Source organism: Camelus dromedarius, chromosome 21 (assembly GCF_036321535.1).
Source record: "Camelus dromedarius isolate mCamDro1 chromosome 21, mCamDro1.pat, whole genome shotgun sequence".
Classification (NCBI taxonomy): domain Eukaryota; kingdom Metazoa; phylum Chordata; class Mammalia; order Artiodactyla; family Camelidae; genus Camelus; species Camelus dromedarius.
Genome location: NC_087456.1, coordinates 7,806,782 through 7,826,434, shown reverse-complemented (window position 1 = coordinate 7,826,434; position 19,653 = coordinate 7,806,782). Strand labels below are relative to the sequence as shown.

At 50.8% G+C, this 19,653-nt stretch overlaps 1 protein-coding gene across 7 annotated transcripts in view; it reads right to left on the bottom strand.

The window, feature by feature from the left end:
• Positions 1-2,773: 2,773 nt before the first annotated feature.
• SRGAP2 (SLIT-ROBO Rho GTPase activating protein 2) overlaps positions 2,774-19,653 on the bottom strand; it is a 235,092-nt gene continuing 218,212 nt past the window's right edge. For 3 of the 7 annotated variants that reach the window (XM_010991346.3, XM_010991347.3, XM_031438696.2), the window contains 6 exons: positions 16,018-16,097; positions 13,718-13,898; positions 12,061-12,207; positions 8,767-8,805; positions 8,232-8,556; positions 2,774-6,118 (listed from right to left, as the gene is read on the bottom strand). In XM_010991346.3, coding sequence (XP_010989648.1) covers positions 5,735-6,118; positions 8,232-8,556; positions 8,767-8,805; positions 12,061-12,207; positions 13,718-13,898; positions 16,018-16,097 — 1,156 coding nt within the window. In that variant the 3' untranslated portion in view covers positions 2,774-5,734. Of the gene's footprint in view, positions 6,119-8,231; positions 8,557-8,766; positions 8,806-10,935; positions 11,960-12,060; positions 12,944-13,717; positions 13,899-16,017; positions 16,098-19,653 lie in introns of those variants that run through there. The other 4 variants (XM_010991348.3, XM_010991349.3, XM_031438697.2 and 1 more) reach the window with 3 other exon arrangements.

Sequence of the window (19,653 nt, the reverse complement as noted above, 5' to 3'; positions counted from 1 at the left end):
AGCGTGTACTCACCACTCTGGGCATTTCTGAAAGGCTGAGTGGCGAGCTCTCAGAGCCCCGCTCCTTACCCTCTGCACCAGTCATCTCTGGCCAGGAACTTTGGTGGGGAAGGAGGGATAAGGCTGTGTCCAGACCTGGCACGACCCCCCGGGCAGTGGGAAAAGATGCCGTGGGCGAGGCAGCAAGCCACTTGTCTGGCTTTCTTGCTATGGAAATGTATTTCATTCATTCTCTTTATTCTTCAAACTTCCTACTCCCACGCTCTTGGCTAAAGGCTCTGCCTTCAGTGTCACAAAGAAGTCTGATCACAAAGAACTGAAAAGGGAACTCCTCATCTTCTTACCCCACATCCACGGCCTGCCTCCCCTCCCATGAGACTGGAGGAAGCACCTCTTGGGCCCCGGCCAGCCCCTCCACTTGTGTGCACTGTAATTTACCCTCTTCTGCACAGTCCTTCTCATCCTACTGGGTCCTGCCCTTGGGCAAACGTGCCTTGACACTGTCCATTTTGAAAACAAAACCTGGGTCCCAGACCCCTTTTGATGCTCCTCACTGAAAGCAGACTTTAGAGTATGAAAATGAATATAAGTACATTGTACCGTACACCAGAAACTGACACACTGTAACTGACTGTGCTTCAATTAAAAAAAAAAAAAGCCTTTGAATGAGCTGCCAAGGGTTTGCCCCTTTCCTTCCTGTGTGCTGCCCCACCCACTCCAATCAGCTCATCTCCCCTCTCCTGAAAGTGTTGCTGTCCAGTTACCTTTCTGGTCTCATCTTACCCCACAGGCGTTTGACAGCTGACCCTCTTTGTGGAAAAATCTCCTCTGGGTTTCTGTGACCCTGTGCTCTCTCAGCCACCTATCTCTGTCGCTCATTCCCTCTGTCTTCTTTGCTGGCTCCTCCTTCGCTGCAGGATTCCTAATTGTCAGGACCTTCTCTTTTTTACATTTATATATTCTTCCCAGGACTCTCATAGTTTGAATACATCTCTAATGGAATAGCTCCCGTTTTCAGGTATGTTCTGTCCCTAAAACTCTATCTTCATATATCCAAGAGTTTGATATTTCCACTTGGCTGTCGAATAGTCATCTCAACCTTTCCAGGCCAAGCAGAATTCTTGACCTACCTGTCCTAATCCTTCCCCCAGGCACTCACTGCCTTATTACATCATTTCATTTTTAGAGTAGCATTTATTTTGTTTATTTAGCTGTTCTTCCTGAAACAAGAAAGCTCTGTTATCTGTTTCTCCGGTTCAATATTGTACAACAGAGCTTGACAGACAATGAAGTTCAATTGACTGGCATATGCAACATGCAAGGGTTTCTAACTGAGTAAAAGGAAACTTCACATGCCTATGGGTATAAACATTAGGTTAGATAAACATAAAGACTGCTTCCTAAATTCAGACCCACCCGGTCTCTTTTTGGTTTCTATCTGGATTGAAGGGGTCTGTGTTTGACTGTGTTCATTGTCACTCATTTCCAGCAAGCTCCCATCAGAATACACGAGGAGAGGACCCAAAAAGAAGAGCCCACCTTTGCCTTAGGACGCCCAGAAAAGGTGCGTGGGTCCTCTGCTCACAGCTAAAGCTAAAGCACTAGCTCCATCTCACAGCTCGTCAACTACCCTCATCCATGGCATAGGGTAGCGTTACAGCCTCAGCTCTGACTTATCCAAGACCAAGCGCCCAGCAAGAGATCAGAGAGGAGCTCTGCCATTAACATGAGGGAGGAGACGACAGGTTGGCAGGGCGCCAGAGAGCTGAATACAAAACGCACAAATAACAGATGGCAATGCCAAACCTAGGAGAGGAGGCAGCGTGTCTGTTCAAAGGCTAGGGGTAGAATTCCTTGCATTTCCATCGAACACTGGGTACTCCCTTGGGTATGAGATGTGATCCACACCCAGGGGCCTCTGGGATTAGAATAAGCCCACTAAATGTAAGTGTGGGCCCTAGGATGCATTTCAAATGATTACCTTTGAAAAACTTCACCCTGGAGCTTATGATCTGCCAGAATCAAAATCTAAAGGAGATGGGGGACTGTACAGCTCAATGGTAGAGTGCCTGCTTAGCATGCACAAGGTCCTGAGTTCAATCCCCAGTCCCTCCATTAAAAAATAAATAAAATAAATAAATGAAATTACCCTCCACCCCCCAAAAAATTAAAAACAAAAATCTAAAGGAGAGAAGGCAGTCCCTGTCCATCCCCTCCCCACCCATGTACTCAACACCAACAGCACAAACACACAGGTCAGCTGTCCTCCCAGAGGTAGGGGGCTGCCAAGGGCAGAATGACCCAGGGCTTTAGTTGCGGAAGAAATCAAACCTTCAGTTACCCTTGGCTGTGGCTGGCAAAGTTTCCCAGTGACTTCGTGGGCTCCACTCCAGCAAGCGGGGAAATCTGACTAGAGACAGAAATGACAACAGTCCTCATTGAAAACAGGGGAGGTAGATTCTGAAGGACATGGTTCTCATGGCAACAGACTGCCCAATGGTGAGCTGGGAAGCTTGCTACATAATCTCTTAGGTTCCACGCATGGGCTAAATGGAAATGCTGGGGGGGGGGGGGAGGAAATCCACGTTCTAAATACACTCTGCCGCATCTTGCTGGGGGAGAGAGAAGATGGTTGGCTCCTCAGGTCACCCCATCTCTCCTTCTGTTGCCAGGCAGGGCTCCGTGACCACAGACGAATCAAAATCCCTCCTGGGCAGCGGGACTCCTGGATTGGAGATTTCAGGGCGTTGGAGAAGGGATATAAACTGCAGCATCGAAACCTAAAAACGTATTTTATTTTGAAGTTGTGCTTTGGATTTTCCCCAATCCAACATCTGTTGAGTGACAGTCTTAGGTTCACACAAAGCATCGCCAAGCATACATACAATATTCCAGTTATCAACACTATTTTTAAAGAATATACCGTTTTACACAGACGTGACATACAAGTCAGACGCCACAACATTGCAATTGCCTGGAAGACCTAACTTCTCTTCTGAGCGTGAAGTTCATGTACACCAGCCCTTCCAGGGGCCTGTTCATCCCGTTGCTGGCGTCGACTCTGCTCATCTCTTTGGGGAGAAAACCAGGGCGCCCTGAGGAGGTTGGCTGAGACCAGTGTTTCCCGTTTACAGGCTGCTGGCTGCAAACTCCTCTTTTTTCCAAACTGGGATGCTGGGAGCCCCACCCCACCTCTGTCGCCCAACGACTGACCCATCTGAGTCCACACCAGGAAGAGGAGGCAGAGCGGGGCTCTCTGAAGCATCATGCTGGTTTAGGCAAACATCTCTGAGGAAGACTGGTCTCCCTAGGCCCTGGGTGGCCAGCTCTGTTTGGCTTCTCGGTGTAAAAATCACAGTGTGCAACCTCGATTCCAGTTGATTGCAATGAGCTCTGCCGAGAAGGACTCTCCTCCGAGGTTCCTCGTCCTCTCGACAGGACCGTCTCACAGGTCTCAGGAGCACCAGAGAGGGGAAGACAGCTCGGCTCCCAGCGTGGGGGCGGGGAGCAGGTGACCACTCACACACTGTCCAGTTCATGATGCCAATCAGCATACGGACACTGCCCGAGGGGACGGTGAACGCAAGTCAGGTACATGGCTGGTAGAGAAATGAGGCAGAAGCAGCAGAACAGGCCCCAGGTGCTGTCGTTAAGGAAGGTCTGCCTTTATCTTCCTAGAGGAGGATGTGTTGGAGGGAAGGGAGAAGGGCAGGTATGGGCACCAATCTGGACCAGTCGGATCAAAAGGAATGTAAAGTGAAGGGTGGGGCTTCATTTTCAGCGAGGAAACAGATCCTTGGGGATGAAAGCCCCCGCTGGCTCGGGACCTGTGGAAGTGCAGGGGACACACAAGGACAGGCCACTAAACAGAGCAACAAAAGCCAAGAATCCAGAAGACTGCAGGTCGCCCCTCACAGGTGGCCTCACTCACTGAAGCTCTTCCTCTCTCCCTTCCAGGTCTTGGGATGGTTTTCCTGGTGTTGCGGGCTGCCCTTCTGATTGGTGACGACCCACAAAGCTCCCCGTTTCCCTCACACAGAGTGAGGGAAATCCTACCGTTCCCCAGAGCCAACTACCGACTTCAGAATGTTGGACCAAAAAGGATCTTCTCGGCCAAAGATAAGAAAACACAGATTTTCCTATTGGAATGGCAACCAACTCTCTCCTGAACTGTGGAAAATAAGGCCAAAAGCACAGCTTTAAAACCAGAAAACAGAGAAGAGGATGAGTTTCAGTTTTAACTCAAGTAGTTGTCTGAGACCTGTGAGCCTGGGGTGTGAGTGTCCCCAGCGGGGTACTCCTGGGACAGCATGGTGCCAGGGGAGCTGGGACCACGGACACCAGATTGAGAGTGAATTATTAAAGTAGACTAGGGTATCATTTTTGCTTTGTGGAGGTGAACCAGAAAAAAAGGCCAAAGGAAGGCCAAAATATTCAGTATCCAATTTTTTGTTTTCTTAGATTCAGGCCTTGGAAAGACTTTAGAGCACCTGGGGCCAAAGTTCTATTAGTTGTCCTTGTCTGGATAAATGAAAACCAGTTTTAAGGGGCAGCGTCTCCCTTTATCTAACTAGGGCTCCCTAAGCCCCCGTTGGTCCCAGAAGAGAGACCTTGTAGATTAACCCAACTGCGGGATAAACCTGGAATCAATTTCCATTTGGGAACAATTTTAGGGTTAGCAAAGATGAATTTAATTTTCAATAGGATAATGAATTTTGTCTTAAGTACCCAAAAAAGTGGGAGGAAGAAGGACCCATTTCTTATCTTTTCCAAACCTGCCATAAACACAATAAAACTCTCTTAAGACTCTTTACTCTAAAAGGAACCAACTATAAAGCTGTCTTATACAGGAAAATGTCTTAATGGAAAATGGTCCATCAGAGACAAAGATAGGAACCCGAGAAACATCTATACATTCAGAAAAACTTTCGAAGTTCCGTAAAATCGGGGTGTAGTTCTAGAGGATGGAGGAGGGCAAAAGCAAACACCAATGACCAATTCACACCAATAGAAAGAAGACAAAGCCCCCAACCCCAAACACATTACAGGATTGAGTCCCGTCCTGTTAAATTTCAGGTGGTGGAGAGATGTCCAAGGCTAGGCTCTCTGGCCCAGACAGAACAAGATTTGTAACGGAAACAGAGACCTCTGGTGGCTCCTGTGTGAACTGCCACAATAACTTACAAAGAGACTGGTCTATCTAGGACCAGGAGGGGCTACACATGCCAGAGACTAGAAAAACCTACGTGTGTATGTATGTATGTGTGTGTGTGTATAAAATGGAGAATGGACTGTGTAAGATTCTCTATAATCAGTACCCAAAACAAGATGCCACTGAGAGCTGGCTGTCGGCAGCCAACCATCTGGGCAGGCATCCCCTGTGTCTGCGGGACTGAGGCTTCAGCCACGGCCCCATGACTTGCCTTGCCAGATTTCACAGTGACCTGATAATGGAAAAACCTATCTCCGGCTAACCTAAGAACAGTACGTACTGTAGCTGGCTGGATTACGACGATGAGGGGGTGGGGAGCAGAGGGCCGGGGGAAGGGAGGGGGAGGGCAGGGCGATAACGAGGGCTTCATTCTCAAGGTTTTGGGTGATGGGAAGGCTAATTCCTGCAAGAACAACTTAGAATCTAATTTTCAACCGAAGTCCCCAAGCTAGTTAAATAGGAAGATTTTAATAACAGTCAGTCCCTCCAGTCCCCTTGTCAAGAACAATTAAATTACATCCCTCAGACAGTACAAGACTTGTCGGTGGACTGTGGGGAGGCTGAGGAGTTGACGCCGGGGCTAGTGGCATTGGTTTTGGGGAAGACAGTGGGCTTGGGCCGTGTGGCTGGTGGCTTGACCGGGGCCGCCACCTTGACGGACTTGACGGGCCGGAAGGCGCAGGCGATGTCCCCAGCAGTGCTGGCACTGCGCTGGAAGGCGGGCTCGGGGTCCTTGAGGAGCTGGGTGTGCAGGGGGCTGGAGGGCTCCGACGTGGGGGCCACCACGGGGGACGTCTTGAGGGGTTCCAAGGTGTCCAGGACCACGTCCGGGGTGTGTTTGACGCTGCTCTGCCGCTCAAGTTCCCGCAGCTCATTCAGGGCGGAGTTCATAGTCGCCTCGATGTCCTGCGAAACGGGAGGAAGGAGGAAGTGAGGCACAGGCAGCGAGAAGTCCCCCGGGGTCCTAGTTCAACAACATGGGCCAAATCGTGAAGAAGCCAACAGTAAGGAGGTGCCAGATGTGTTGATTAGGCCCAAATCCTTGAACATGTGGATGTTCGGAACATGAGAGACGGAAGACAAAGGGATTTTCATCATCATGAGGTTTTTTTTTTTTTTTAACCCCTCCACTTTACATAGAGTGGTTGAGATGTTTTTGAAATAGTGTCCTCAGGGTTTAGACATGTGCACTGATGTGTTTTTGGACGAGATGACATGTAGTCCAGTGGGGAGAGGAAAGGTGGATGGACTAAGCGTGATCAGGAGTTTGGTCACGAGGATGTGGGATCCATTACCCAATTCTCTCTACTTCTGTATATGCTTGAAACTGTACATAATAAACTTTTTTTTTTTTAAAGTAGTAGAGGTGAAATATGAATTTTATTATTTTGGACTTCAAGGCCAAAGGTTAAGAAAGGTTAAGAGGGTTAGTCCTTCCTCCTCAGGGTCTTGAGGGAAGGTTCAGGAGTCCTGGCCCTGAGGATTCATCAGGATGCTGGCCCCCACTCCACCGCATCCGAGTGCCCATCTTGATGAAGCCATTTCCTTCTACCCATCACCAAGAGAGGGAGCCAGAGCCCACACAGGTGAATCTCCTGCGAGTCACACTGGAACACACCAGAGCTTAGGAACAGCAGTCCTAGCTCAGGGGGCTCCAGGCAGAACCAAAGACCTTTTGTATGCAGCCAGCGGCCTCCCAGGGAGACCTCCCAGCCCCTTCCCCACCTCCCCACGCACTTTGTCTGGCGCCCCCAAAGCCACCACATGATTCCTCTCTTGGGATTAAACTCACATTGAAAGACTGCGTGTTTCAAGCAAAGGCCCCTGGTTAAGGCTTCTTTGTGTTACAGGGTGATCCATGCTCTCTGCTGACAGGGGCTCAATTTCACTCATCGTCTGATGTTCTCAAACCTTAACAACGCTCAGGAAGAACTCCATCTCCTTCCTCAGTCCTGCTCTGCAGCTGGAGTCTGTCCCCGCTGTGTACCTGTTCTGACATTCCTATGAACACCGGGCCAAAGAGGGAGCCGGGAGGATTCCCGTGGTGCCAGGCAGATTGCAGCCAAGAGCTTAAGGAGAGGCACAGAAACAGAAGGCCAGCAAAGCAAGACATCTCAGGCCTGTAGCTTAATACTGTGCTTGCCAGGTTCACCTTCCCTAAGCAGAGCACCACAATTAAGCCAATAGAGACCACACCCAGCCTCTATTGCCCCCTCCAAGCTGGGGTGAGGATCATCTCAACTCGGTTGAGACATGAAAGGGCAACAGTGAGCCCTTGGTTCCTACCTGGTCTAATGAAAATTATAGAGTTGGGAGAGACGTCTGAGTGAACTGCTTGGAGTGGCCCCGGAAGTCGGATTTTTAGAGGTGGGGTTGGATCTCTAATGTTTCATGGAAAACAGAGACTCGTCAGTGTGGTGCATACACCAAAGGAAGACCCTGTAACCAGGAGGCTCAGCTCCACTGCCTCTGGAGACTTGGGCTGGAAACCCTTCTGGTACCCAAGCCCCGGGGGGCAGAGTAATTTGGGGCCTTCAAGACCAGGAGCAGACTGATCACTGGTCAATCACTAGGCACCAGAGCTTAGCCTCGGGGATGATGGGACTGGCACAGTGATACGGAAGTGCGGCCAGAACTACTGCTGAGCCTCACCACTTGGGCAGCTTCACTGAAGCCTACCAGGGTCTCAAGACCTGAAATTCAGGCTGAATGGATTCTATCAAAAATATGCTATCTGTAACTACTGGCTTTCAAAACGACAGCAGCCCTGCAAATAGCCCGTATATGAGCAAGAAGCCTGTATTCTTTTATTCTAAGTTCTTCTTGGGGAGAGAGGGATCAACAGATTTCTTGGAAAGCTGTCTTATCAGGTCTAGATGTCCATCAGTCCCTGAAATCGTTGGATAATGTACAAAGCACCGTTCTGTTTCAAGTGCTGTCACAATTAGCATGGGCTGCACTAAGCAGTCGTGACCAGTGTAGACTCATTGGAGCTGTTCATCCAAGAGCCCCCAGTTACCTGTGCAATCACCTCGGGGTCCATGGGCCGGTGGTTATTGAAGCTTTTTGACCTCCCTGCTGTCACCGTCTTCCGGATCTGGGGACTGTCTAGCCGGTTCTTCAGGGAGGAGTGGCGGCTGATGGAGTTGAGGCTTCCGTGCCCACTGATGGAACACTTATCTGGCCCTTCCTTGGGGAGGCTCTGGCTCATGATGGGCTGGGAAGATGGGCGGCAGCCAGCCCCCACCCCCGGGGAGGCGGAATCAGTCAGGGAACTGCTCAGCCCATGGCTGTCGCTCCGAAACGTTTTCCGGATGCTCCCAGATTCCGGCCGCTTCCTTTGCCTTCAATGACAAACAGAAAGGGCAGTATGATCAGGGAGCCTTGGCTCCGAGGAAGCTAGGACGAGTGAGAGGGACAGATGGTGGCACCCAGGGGCTTCTGCAAGGAGAGGACACAGGGCACGTTCCCTCCTGTTTCACCTTCCCATGTTTTCTCCAAGTCTCTGTCCCCCTGCCACCCCTGACCTGGACAAAAGAGAAATGCATACTTACTTGGTGGTTGTGGGCTTTGAGGTCTCAAGATGTAAGGTGCTGTCAGGAAAAACGTCTGATTAAGCAAAAGTTTCTAACAGGAGACAGATTCACGGAAAGGCACCCTTATTGCCTGCTTTGAACAGCAACCAGGTCCCAGGTAGGAGAAAAATTCTCACCGTTGCCAAGGAGGCAGGGAATTGCTGGTAAGAGGAGAGTTGACTTTCCCAAAGTTTAAGCATGTTTCCTAGTCCACTTACAAAACTGGAATTATTTTGGGCTTTGGCAAGAAGCTGTTTATCACTTATGCTGCAGACATGGAACAGAGTATTTTTCAAGAGGCTGCAATGCTGCAGCGTGAGGGCCAAATTTGTGCATTTCCTAGGGTGGAAATACATCTTGTGACCCCATGCCACCCAGCATGGGCTGAACCCTGGCTCTGGGACAGTTTATTCCAGACCATTAAGGCTCTCAGATGAAATGGTTTGGCAGAGTCTTATCCGTATGGGTGTTGCCCACTGCAGAATAATTTCATTTTCTCTTGTAATCAGATTCTAAAGGACCTAATCTAAGAGGCAATGAAACTTCTGGTTTGGGAGTGCAGCTGGGCAGCTCTGATCTCGAATCTACTACGGTCCACTGAGGCCGAGGCGGGAGCTGAGGGAGGAAGAAGGAAAGGGGTAGGACCTGAAGATTGGGGAGCTCGTCCTGTAGCAGGGTCAGGTTTCTAAGCCAGTCCTGGTCCTGTTCCCTGGGAAGGTCTTCCTCCATATACATCCCTGGGACCAGGTTTGGCATCTGACACATAGTAGCCACTCAGTGAGGCTGCCTGCTCCACGGCTTTAGACTTGGGTGTCAGCCATTCTCGCATGGATAAAGGATGTTCTCACAGTCTTACAAGACCCAGCTAGAGTGATTTCTCTTCCTCTGCAAAGTCTTCCTCAGCACCCACCCCCATCAGCAGGCAGACTCGATCACTCCCTCTTCCGTTCCTACAGGACATGGATGGCACCACGTTTCAGTCCCCTGTCTATATGGTATTCACCTTGCCAGACTGTGAGCTCCGAGGCCAGGGGTCATCTTATTCCTCTCTGAAGAACCAGCACAGGTACTTGGCACAACAGTAGGTGCTCAATAAATGCATGGAACTGAATTGAAACGCCACACCCTAATAACTCTTTGCCGATTTCCTTTTTCCACTTGAGGAGGGCTGACTCACCAAGGCAAAACTGCTGAGGAGGCAGATTTATGGAGTGGCTGTTAGGGGCCAGGCCCCGGGGATGTGGAGGCAGGAAGACAGAGTTCCTGGTTTCAAGGAGCTCAGCCTGGTAGGGATCCAAGTGCAGCTTGAGTCCTGAGGCTGCTTTCGGAATTCAAGGGCGCCTAATGCAGCCCTGAGGCACTCAGGGGTATCAGAAAGGCTTTACCCGAAGAGGCACATCTTCGGATTCAGTCTTGAAGGGACAGGAGTTGACCAGGTGAGGAGACAGCAGATGAGGAGGTCCAGGGGTGAGACAGAACCTGGGGGGCACTCAGGAAAGAGAAGGAGCTTGGGAGGAGTGCTGTGTGGGCTGGAGGCACGGCTGGAAGGCAGGGTCAGTCCTAAGGGCAGAACATGCCCAGGGGCTGCCGCTCACCCACCGACCTGCTGGCGTCCAAGCAGAACGTGTCCTGCAAGACCTCATCCTGATTCCACCGAGCAGGGAGTTCACGGGAACCACCCTGACTTTCCACCAGATGTTCATCTTTTGACTATTCCAGCTATTACTCTACAACTGGCAACAAATATAAGATGGCTTAAAAATATGTACCTAACTAATCATCTACCTCTCCCTTCACCGACCCCACCTTGGTTTCTGGGTTAATTACAGGCTTAACCACCTTCTGATTATAGGCTTATAATTAATGTAGACTTGTAAATAAGGAAGAAAATGTGATTAGCCCACAGTTAACGTTTTACTAGCTTGCCCTCCCAACAGGGCACTATGCTGGAGGGAAATGACTAAAATTCTCAGTCTTTTATTTTTTTTTTAACCAGTCTGACTTAAATTATAACTACAGTGACTAAGTGAGCTGAATGAGCGACTTTACTATCTAGAGGGTGAAAGAGATGGAAAAGAGCCACGTGCCCCAACCACTCCCCCTGCTACCGTCTGGTTGGAAAAAAGCCAAGAGATCTGGGCGACCTGGTGCAGTTTCAAAACAACAAGCATCTTTTATTCTCCTTCCAGTTTCAGTGTCCAGAGGCTATGGTTAACAGGTTTTCAATGTGCAAATCATTTCATTCCTCCAAAGCCAGAGGGGAATAAAAACTGTACATCATCTCCAATCCATATTCATCAGGAGCGCCCTGGGGCTTGTCATCCTGCTGGCTCTGGGCCAGGTTTCGGGGTCTGGCGGAAAGAGGTCTGTAGGCTTTGGGACTTGGTGTCTGGCCCCTTGAGATGAGATTAGTTCTCCAATAACCTGAATGTCTCTAGGGGAGGCAGCAGCACACAGGCGTGGAATCCCTCTAGACGGCCAGATCGGGTGTGGGTGGAGTTAAAACCCCAGGATGTTGCTAATAGCCACAATGAAAGCTGCGGGGCAGAGCTACGAGCCTGCTGGACACAAGTGGGAATCTGCAAAGGGACTGATAGGGAACGATAATACACAGGGCTAAAGCAATGGGGGAAAAATGGCAAATTATTTCTACTGGTGTGAAAGGGCAGGGGGAAGGGGAGCTGGGGGTTAGACAATGAATAGAGAGCTCAGGACAAAGCTTTCCTGGAGGGAGCAGTGGGCTCCTTTCCTCCGTGGGAGCGAAGGCAGGATGAGGGAGAAAGAGACATGTGATATCTACATAAACCGTCTCGGGTAACACAAGCCTGGTAGAAGACACATGAGACTTTAGAGCTTCGGACAGACAAGGGCCAAGGAAAACATCAAAGACTATTATTTGAGTCCAAATTGGAAAAAAGAAGGCACCTTTGAGAAATAGTACAGAACCAAGTTGCACGAAGTTACTGGCCAAAGTTTTAGCAGTCAGATGGCCTGGAAGGTCTGAGCGGACAGACGCTGTGGGGACAGAGAGGCACACCCATCCTCAGCGTAACTGCCACTGGCCGGACCCCCGGGCCTGCCGACGAGGCCTCTGGATGTTTCCTCGGCCCTGTCCGCCTTGCAGCAGCCACGAGCACATGCAAGATGTTGGGTCGAGGTGGGGCCGGGGGTCCTATGTGCAGCACAGGAATTGGGGGGGGACGGTTAGGCCAGAGGGTGAGGCTGGGTGTTGCAAGTCATTCAGGGGAGCAGAAAATGAAAAGCAGAGCTTACTTGTTGATGTTTGCAAGATAAATATCAGCTACATGACCCCCACTGGGACAGCTGGCCCCCGCTCTGGCTGTCACCTTTTCTTCAGGTGGCTCAGAAATGACCTCAATCTCAGACTTGGGGCTGGACCTCTCCACGACACCGTCCTCGCTGGGGGAGAAGGGGCAGGCGGGCAGGCAGGAAGGGGAAACAACAACACAAAAAGCAGTGTTAAATCGGCAAGACGGCCCTCCCGACACAACGCGACCCCGCGATGGCTTGGAGGCAGCGGCAACGCCTGGCTGGGCTAGCTCTGGGAGCGCAGGCGAGGAAAGCTACGGGCCTTTGGAGGGGCGTTTAAATAGAAATAAATAATCCTGTTGAGTTCTGCGGGATCCTCAGCTCCTCCGGAAAGCTGGGCTAGGGGACACCTGGATTCAAGGCATCTGCCTTTTACCCCCTCGCTGCTTTCCTGGGGCAGCTGTGCTGGGCCACCTCCTGCAGGAGGAGGCAGCTGGTCCAGGTGGCGGTTTATGTGCTGAGGTCCTGAGCACGGCTGGGGGAGGACAGTCGGCTCTGCCGTGGCTCTGGAGATGCCGGCGTTGAGGCAGGACACCGCCACACTCTGTCGTAGGGCATCCAGCCCCGCTTAAGAGCGTCCAAGCCGGTCCCACGTCTCTCCACTGCTTTCCTGGCCCCTCTGGCTACTGATGACAAAGAAAGCCCCTTCTCCCCCACCATTCATCTTCTCTCGGTCCCGCAGTGAAGTCATAATGCTAAATTTGGGAGGGTCCTGTCCACACACAGATGGCCACCAGGGATGCGATGTTATCAACAGAGGGAGGATCTCCCTGCAGAACGAGCTGGGGAGAGGCTGGGAGGATGCAGACTCACTCAGGATATCAACCTTTAAGAAATAATATTAAGGGGAGGGCTAAAAACAGAGAGCATCATATCCAAGGGGAGGGAGGCAGGGGCAGAGGCAGGCAACGTGGCAGGGAGGCAGGTTTTGGGGGCCACAGGTAAAAGCCTTCTTGCCCGGGAGACATCGCTCAAAGCGTGGGAACCAACTGATGAATGCAATGAAGTCTTTCTGGGACCAGTCCATGTTCCCTGTGTTTCCTGACATCCTTTCCCTTCCTCTTCCCTGTCTCTCCCCAGGTCAACCTCATCTGGGTTAAATGAGCTGGGTTATTTCCACAAGGCTGCTTAAGCTAGACTTCTCCTAGAAAATGCGCTCAACATTTTCAGTTGCAAGTGGGAAAGTGCCATTAGTGGCCCAGCAGGTTGGGGTGAGCATAGTTGTTTTTAAAAAAAGAAAGGGAAGTCAAAATGTTTTCCCAACCTGATCTTTCCAGAAAGGCAATACAGGTGGTCAAATAATAAGCCTTCATTATCACTCATCAGGTGTAAGTGTGGATGAGCGCTGGCTGGCAAGTTTCTAAAATGACAAGGGGTGGGGAGGGTGGTGGAGATGTGACTGGCAGTGGGGAGCAGAGGGTGGAGAAGTTAAAAAACAATTCTCCACAGAGTCTGGGGACCCTTCAAGGAAGCTGAAACTTCAGGGCCACATTGGCGCCTCCTAGGGGTTGCTTTCCCTCATTCTCCTGGGCTCCAGAAAAGAAGTCTCACTCCCACAGTGCAGCCAGGGACCCCTAAAGGTGCAGGGGACCCAACGTACGTGTCTTGGACCACGATGTACTGATGGGGGATGAGTCCGTCGATGCCGTTGTGCCGGCCTTCCCACCAGTCGTCGGAAGCCCGCTGGTAAAGCAGCAGGGATGCCCCCTTTTTGAAGGACAGCTCTCGAGCTGTCCGGCCCACGTAGTCAAACTTGGCAATGGCCTCGATGGGCTCACACTCTGAGAGGGGTGGAAAAGAAGGAAACACATGTTGTTGGGACTCAGTGACTCAGGAAACTGGGTGGAAAAGTTCAATTATCTGAACTTGCAGTAGGGGGAAGACAACCCAGTGTGAAAATAAGTCATTAATGATCTATAAAGCAGATTCCCATGCAGATGGTGCAGCTCCCTGAAAGCACTCATATGCTCTTCCTTGCCTTTGCTCATGCTGTTCCCTCCACCTGGAATCCCCCTCTCCCACCTGCCTGATGGAACACATTGAATCACAACTCAAACATCACCTGCTTCCTGTACTAATTTCCTTGGTGTTTCCATAGCTCTTATGCCAACCCCTATCATCGAACCTGCCAGGCTGTATTTGTAAGCATTATTTCCTTTCTGACTATAAAATAATTCCATTAACTTAGAACTCTTATATTGTATTTTAAATAACTTATTTATGGTATCCAATCCCCCTACTAGAACATGGGTTTTAGCCTCTATAAAAAGAAAAATAACTTGCCCAATCAATCAACTTTCTGAGGAGCAAAATATGGAAATATATTTTGTGGACACTATATGGAAAAATGCACATGCAAGCGACTTGAAAATTTAAAAGGGGTTTGCAAAGGTAATGTATTTTTACTTTTGTGTGGGAGTTCATATCCTCATCTGTAAAACGGGGATAACAATAATGCTTTTTTCATGAAGTTGGCATGAGACTTCAATAAATAACAACTTGTAAAAGTGCTCAGAACAGGGAGGGCCCAGCTTAAATGCTATGTATGTGTTAGCCATGGTCATTATTGTCACCATTGTCATTATTGGTGCTGGTCTGCAGGTAGAGGTGAGAGAGCAAAAAGAAGACTCCCAGAAACCGGGAACCTGAGGTTAAAGTCAGATATATCCTGAGCAGTGGAGAGAAAGGCTGCTTGCAAACAAGATTACGTCCAGACAGCCGGGGCTGGTGGGACAAGACAGCCGGGGCTGGTGCATCTGCACCGGAACGGGCAGGGCTGCAGACTTCACTACCCAGGGCCTGTCTAAACATCCCAATTTCAGGTCCGTACAGCCTCGGGTATGGCACTGGACCTCTCTGGCCTCAGTTTTCTCAACTATAAAATAGCAGCTCTATCTATTTCACTAAGGATTAAGAGATGAGGCACATAGAAAGCCTCTAGCCGTGCTGGGCACACGTAGGCTCTAACCAAATACGAATTTCCCTAGTTCATCTGCTCGCCTCCCGCAGTGTGACTAATTACCATATTGATCCATCTGACCTCAGGAGCCAAATAAGTGGCCCGATGTTTTTTTTAGCTTCTCCTTTAAAAGGTGGCCTAGAATTGCAGAATTCCCAGCAAGGCAGGGAGCAGGGAAAGCGCCACAGACTGGGCCATTTCATTCTTGTGCCCAGAAAATTCTGAGGCCCGCCCCCAGTCAGCTGCTGAGACATCCAGAGTGCAAGTGATCAGAAATGGAGGTGCAGAACTGTTGGAAGGAGGGGGAATGTGCTGGCCGGACAGGCCTTAATAAATCATGGGCACCGCCGAGGCCCATGGATGACAGCTGCGCATTCCAGCTCTCCATGCACCCCCGCCGGGCCGCGCAGCGCTCCCATGTCTGTGCTTTGGAAAGGGTCAATTTTTCCAGTCGGCAGGCGTGAGAGCATGTGGTTTCTGCGTCCTGATTCCCACCCTCCTCTGGCTTGCTTCTGCTGGGTTCTTGGCACCCAGCTTCACTACTCCCCGGGCTCACTGTTTTTCAACTGAGCTCTCCTGCACTTTGGTCTCCAGCTACCTGGCAGGAGCCTGGGCTGTGACGAGGGACCGACACTCTGCTGGTGAGATAGCCAGATGATACAAGGAGCAGGGAGGTGGGCGAGGGGCAGGGAGTTGGGGGCAGAGCGGGTAAGGGTGAAGGTCCAGCTCGTCACCTCTGGTTTAATAGAGATCATTCTATTTGAGAAGGTGGGCTGTCTCTCCAAGAAAAGGGAAAGAAGAAAGTTGAGAGGCAGGAGGACTCCCTGCCTGTCTTCAGGGGGGCTGCTGGGCAGGTAGGTTCATCAGGAGTACAGGAGACATAATCCCTTCATTCTGCTTCATCCCCAGCAGCCCCACGGACTCCTAGCAGGACCCCGTACCGTCATCGCTCGTGTGATGCTCTGCGGCCACGTCCTGGGCTGCGTCTTCAGCCGAGGTAGTCTCCCCGTGAGGGCTGTCACTGCAACAGAGGCAAGAGTAACCGGGACCTCAGCCTTTGCTTCCAAAATTCTTGTCTTCTCTTCCATGCAGCTTCCTTGGAGCAAGGCCATGGAATCTATCTCACACTCTCTAGGTCCTGATCACACACTACAGACAAATGCTGAGAATGGGGTTCTCTAACCTAGCTCCTGCTACAAAAACTACATGGGACTTACAGTATCTTGAGACAAAGGGAAGCCCATTTGAATTTATAAATCCTTTTGGAAATTGAAAACAACTCAACTCCTCAAGGGCTGTTCCTCTAGGTGAGTTAGCTCCTGGAGGGAGTGTGGTGGAAAGGAAACTCTGGGCTTTAGCATCAGGACAACTGGATCTGAAAACCAGCTCTGACACTTGGTAGCTGCGTGATCCTGGGCAATTACCTCATCTCTTTAAGCCCCAGCTACCTAATCTATAAATTGAGGATAATGGTCTATATGCTTCACGGAGTTGCATGAGGTTTCAGTGAAATAAGGAGTGATTAATAAGCAGTACTTTCTTTCCTTCCTTCTCATTTTGCTTGATGCCTCTGGTTGCTTTGTGGTTTAGTCTGTGTACAGGTGAGAAAGTTGGGGATGAGTCATGGAAACAAGTGGGAAACGAGAGAATGAGAGCAGGGGAAGAAAGTCTGCTGTGGGCTGGACTCGGCAAGAGGGTAGGGGATGAGAGCTGGGTCAAGTTCTTGACAAAATGCATGGAGTCTAAAATCACCCAGGGTGGAGGAGAGTCGAGAATGAGCAGGGAAGTTACTAGGAAAGCCATTTCTCTTCCTTATTTCCAGGTCTTGAGTGTATGATGAGGGGCACCAGGAAGTTCTCACTTCCTGAAAACTAGAGAAAAACTCCGTTCACTTCTTCCCCCCCTTTTTTTAAAATTTATTTATTTATTATGGAAGTACTGGGGATTGAACCCAGGACCTCTTGCATGCTAAGCATGCACTATCCCACTGAGCTATACCCTCCCCCAGTTCACTTCTAAAGTTTCTCCCTCTGGCAGTAAGTAGGTAGTAACAAGTAAGTCTTCCTAGACTGTGCTGAGGAAGCACCACAACCCGTCACCCCCACGTCCTGGCTGCAGTTTCTGCCTTTGAGCCTACAGCCTCTCCCTCCTCGTGGGACCGATCCTTCACTCCTAGAACGTTCCTCAAAGAGCAGGGGACTAATTTAGAACTCCTCCCGTGTGAAGCAAGTCAGTTCCAAGGAGGTCCTCCAGACTCCAGGGAACATTATGAGAGAAAATGAACAGGGATTCCTCTTTAACAAAAAAGGTGGCCGCATCTTCTCATTGCTCTCTGGGCCTAAAAACCTGATGAGTCTGGTGACATTCTGGAAACCCTCAGGGCCGCAGGGGTGTGGAGGGCAAAGGCTCACTTTTCCCCAGGCCTCCGAATTCATTTATGTGGCCATCTTCAAGGAGCCCTAGATGGCTTGTTAAAAACAGACGGCCTCACTCCCAGGGTTTCTGATTCACCAGGCCCGGGCAGAGTCGGGAGTAGCTGCATTCCTAACCAGTCCGTGTGATGCAGGCGCTACTGGTCTGGGCACCTCCGCTTTGAAAACCACTGTTCTCAGGTACAGGCAAGATGATGCTTTATCAGGGCTCTTCCAGCTTGAAATTCTATGCTTCTCTCATTCCACACGCAGACCCCAGCACTGCCTCCGGGCCCAGCAACACCTGCGGTCTCAGAAAGCAGCCTAGCGTGCCAGACTGCTGGCAGTCCTAGAACCCAGGTTCCAGTTTCAGGGCGGGCAGGCGTGGGGAAGTGGGGCTGGCCTCTCCTCTCCACAGCTGCAGGGGGGCCAAGCGGCCCGGTGCTCCCTCTTCCTGGCTGTTCTGGTCTCCTGGCCCATCTCCAGGATGCTTGGCTTCCGGCTCCCCTTTTGATGCCCCTCCCTCCCATCCTTCATCCATCTTAACTCACCTCACCCACACTTCTCTCTCTTCTGATGGAGGCTGGGAGCCTTCTGAGTGGGTGTGAACCCAGCAGTCAGATGGTCCCTCCTACCCAAGGTCATTTATTCCTGATCCCAGGGTGCTTCTGGCCTCCCACCCAGCCCGCGGTAGTAACATCCCCTGACTAATCTTGCGGTTTTCCCACAGGCTGCTCACAAACTGGGTCGGATGCACCATCAACTGGGCGCTGGGAGAAGCCCTTGGAGAGAACTGGGAGGAAGACGCCCTCCCATCTGGGCCTGGTGAGCCGCCCCCACGGGGGCTCCGCTGCACTGGGCTGGGCCTAGGGGAACAGCAATGTGGGGGGCTCTGTGTCCTGGAACCCGTCCAGAGCCTGCAACGGTTTGGTATGTGAGAAGGGAGGTAAAGCAGGAATCAGGAACACCATTCGTCAGCTTTTCAACACTCAGGCAAGGGAAGCCAACTCTCCAAGTCACAAGCACAAGGACAGCTCCCTGGAGCTCACCAGCCAGTAGGCTGATACCCGAACAACCTTCCCAGTCCCTACCAGACATGTGTCAGTGACCGGAAGCTTCCTCTGCAAGCTGGCAAGCCCAGGTTTCTCCAGCTCGGCCCCAGACGCCGGGATCTGCAGGCCAGCGGAGAAGGCTGAGCCCAGCGACGCCAGCGGTATTCTCACAGACACATGGATAGAATTCTCCTCACTGCTCGGGCTGGAGGCTCCTTCTGTGCGAATCAGGGAGAAGCGTGGACCAATTGGCCTCTAATTAAATAAGCAACCTCCCCTACCTCAGTCCACAGCAATGGGCTGGCTGAATTGGTTCCAGATGTTGAATTCAGATGGAATCCGATTTGGGCTGGCTTACGCTTTCAGCCCAGGCTGAAACACCATTTAGGGGAAGAAGGGAGGGGTGGAGGAGGAGGAGGTAAGGGACATTAGGGAGTCAAAGAGAGAGTCTGTCTTTGTGTTTAGTGGAAAAATGACCTTGTAAGTGATACACTGGGGGCAGTGTGGGGCAGTGGGTGGTGCCCTGCACTGAGAGTCAAGGGGTCAGGGCTGGAATCCCCACCACTGGGGTGGCCTCAAAGATCGTCACTGGCCTCTCTGGACTGCAGTGACTTGATCTATAAAATGGAAATAGTGATTCATTATTTGTCTAATGGAAGGGTCTAGTAAAGACATGCCCTGGGGCTTTACAACTCTCTTTCCAGGCAAAGTCATGACCAACCTGCTTCGGGGGGAACTGTGCCTAACCTGCCAAAAATGCGCCTTCCCCCGCTTTGTCTTCACAAATGTCTGCGATCATTATTAAATGATCACTGTACGCATTCACAGTCAGGACACGATGCTTCATATCTGAACTCTTCAAGATCAGAAAGAAACTCCCTGGGACGTAGGTCTGTTCCTCTCACAAATAATCAGCTCCGAGCAGGAGCCTGAGAGAGCCTGCAGTCTGATGAAGGGCAGCTCCACACACCACCAGATCAAGTGTCCTCTCCCAGAGATAATCAGTGTTACTGTTATTGTTGACATTATCTTTCAGAACAGTCCCTCACCACCCAGAACCTGTAAAATGGAGAGGCGGCTTGAAGTGGCGCTCACCCTGAAGGTTAGATCAAGG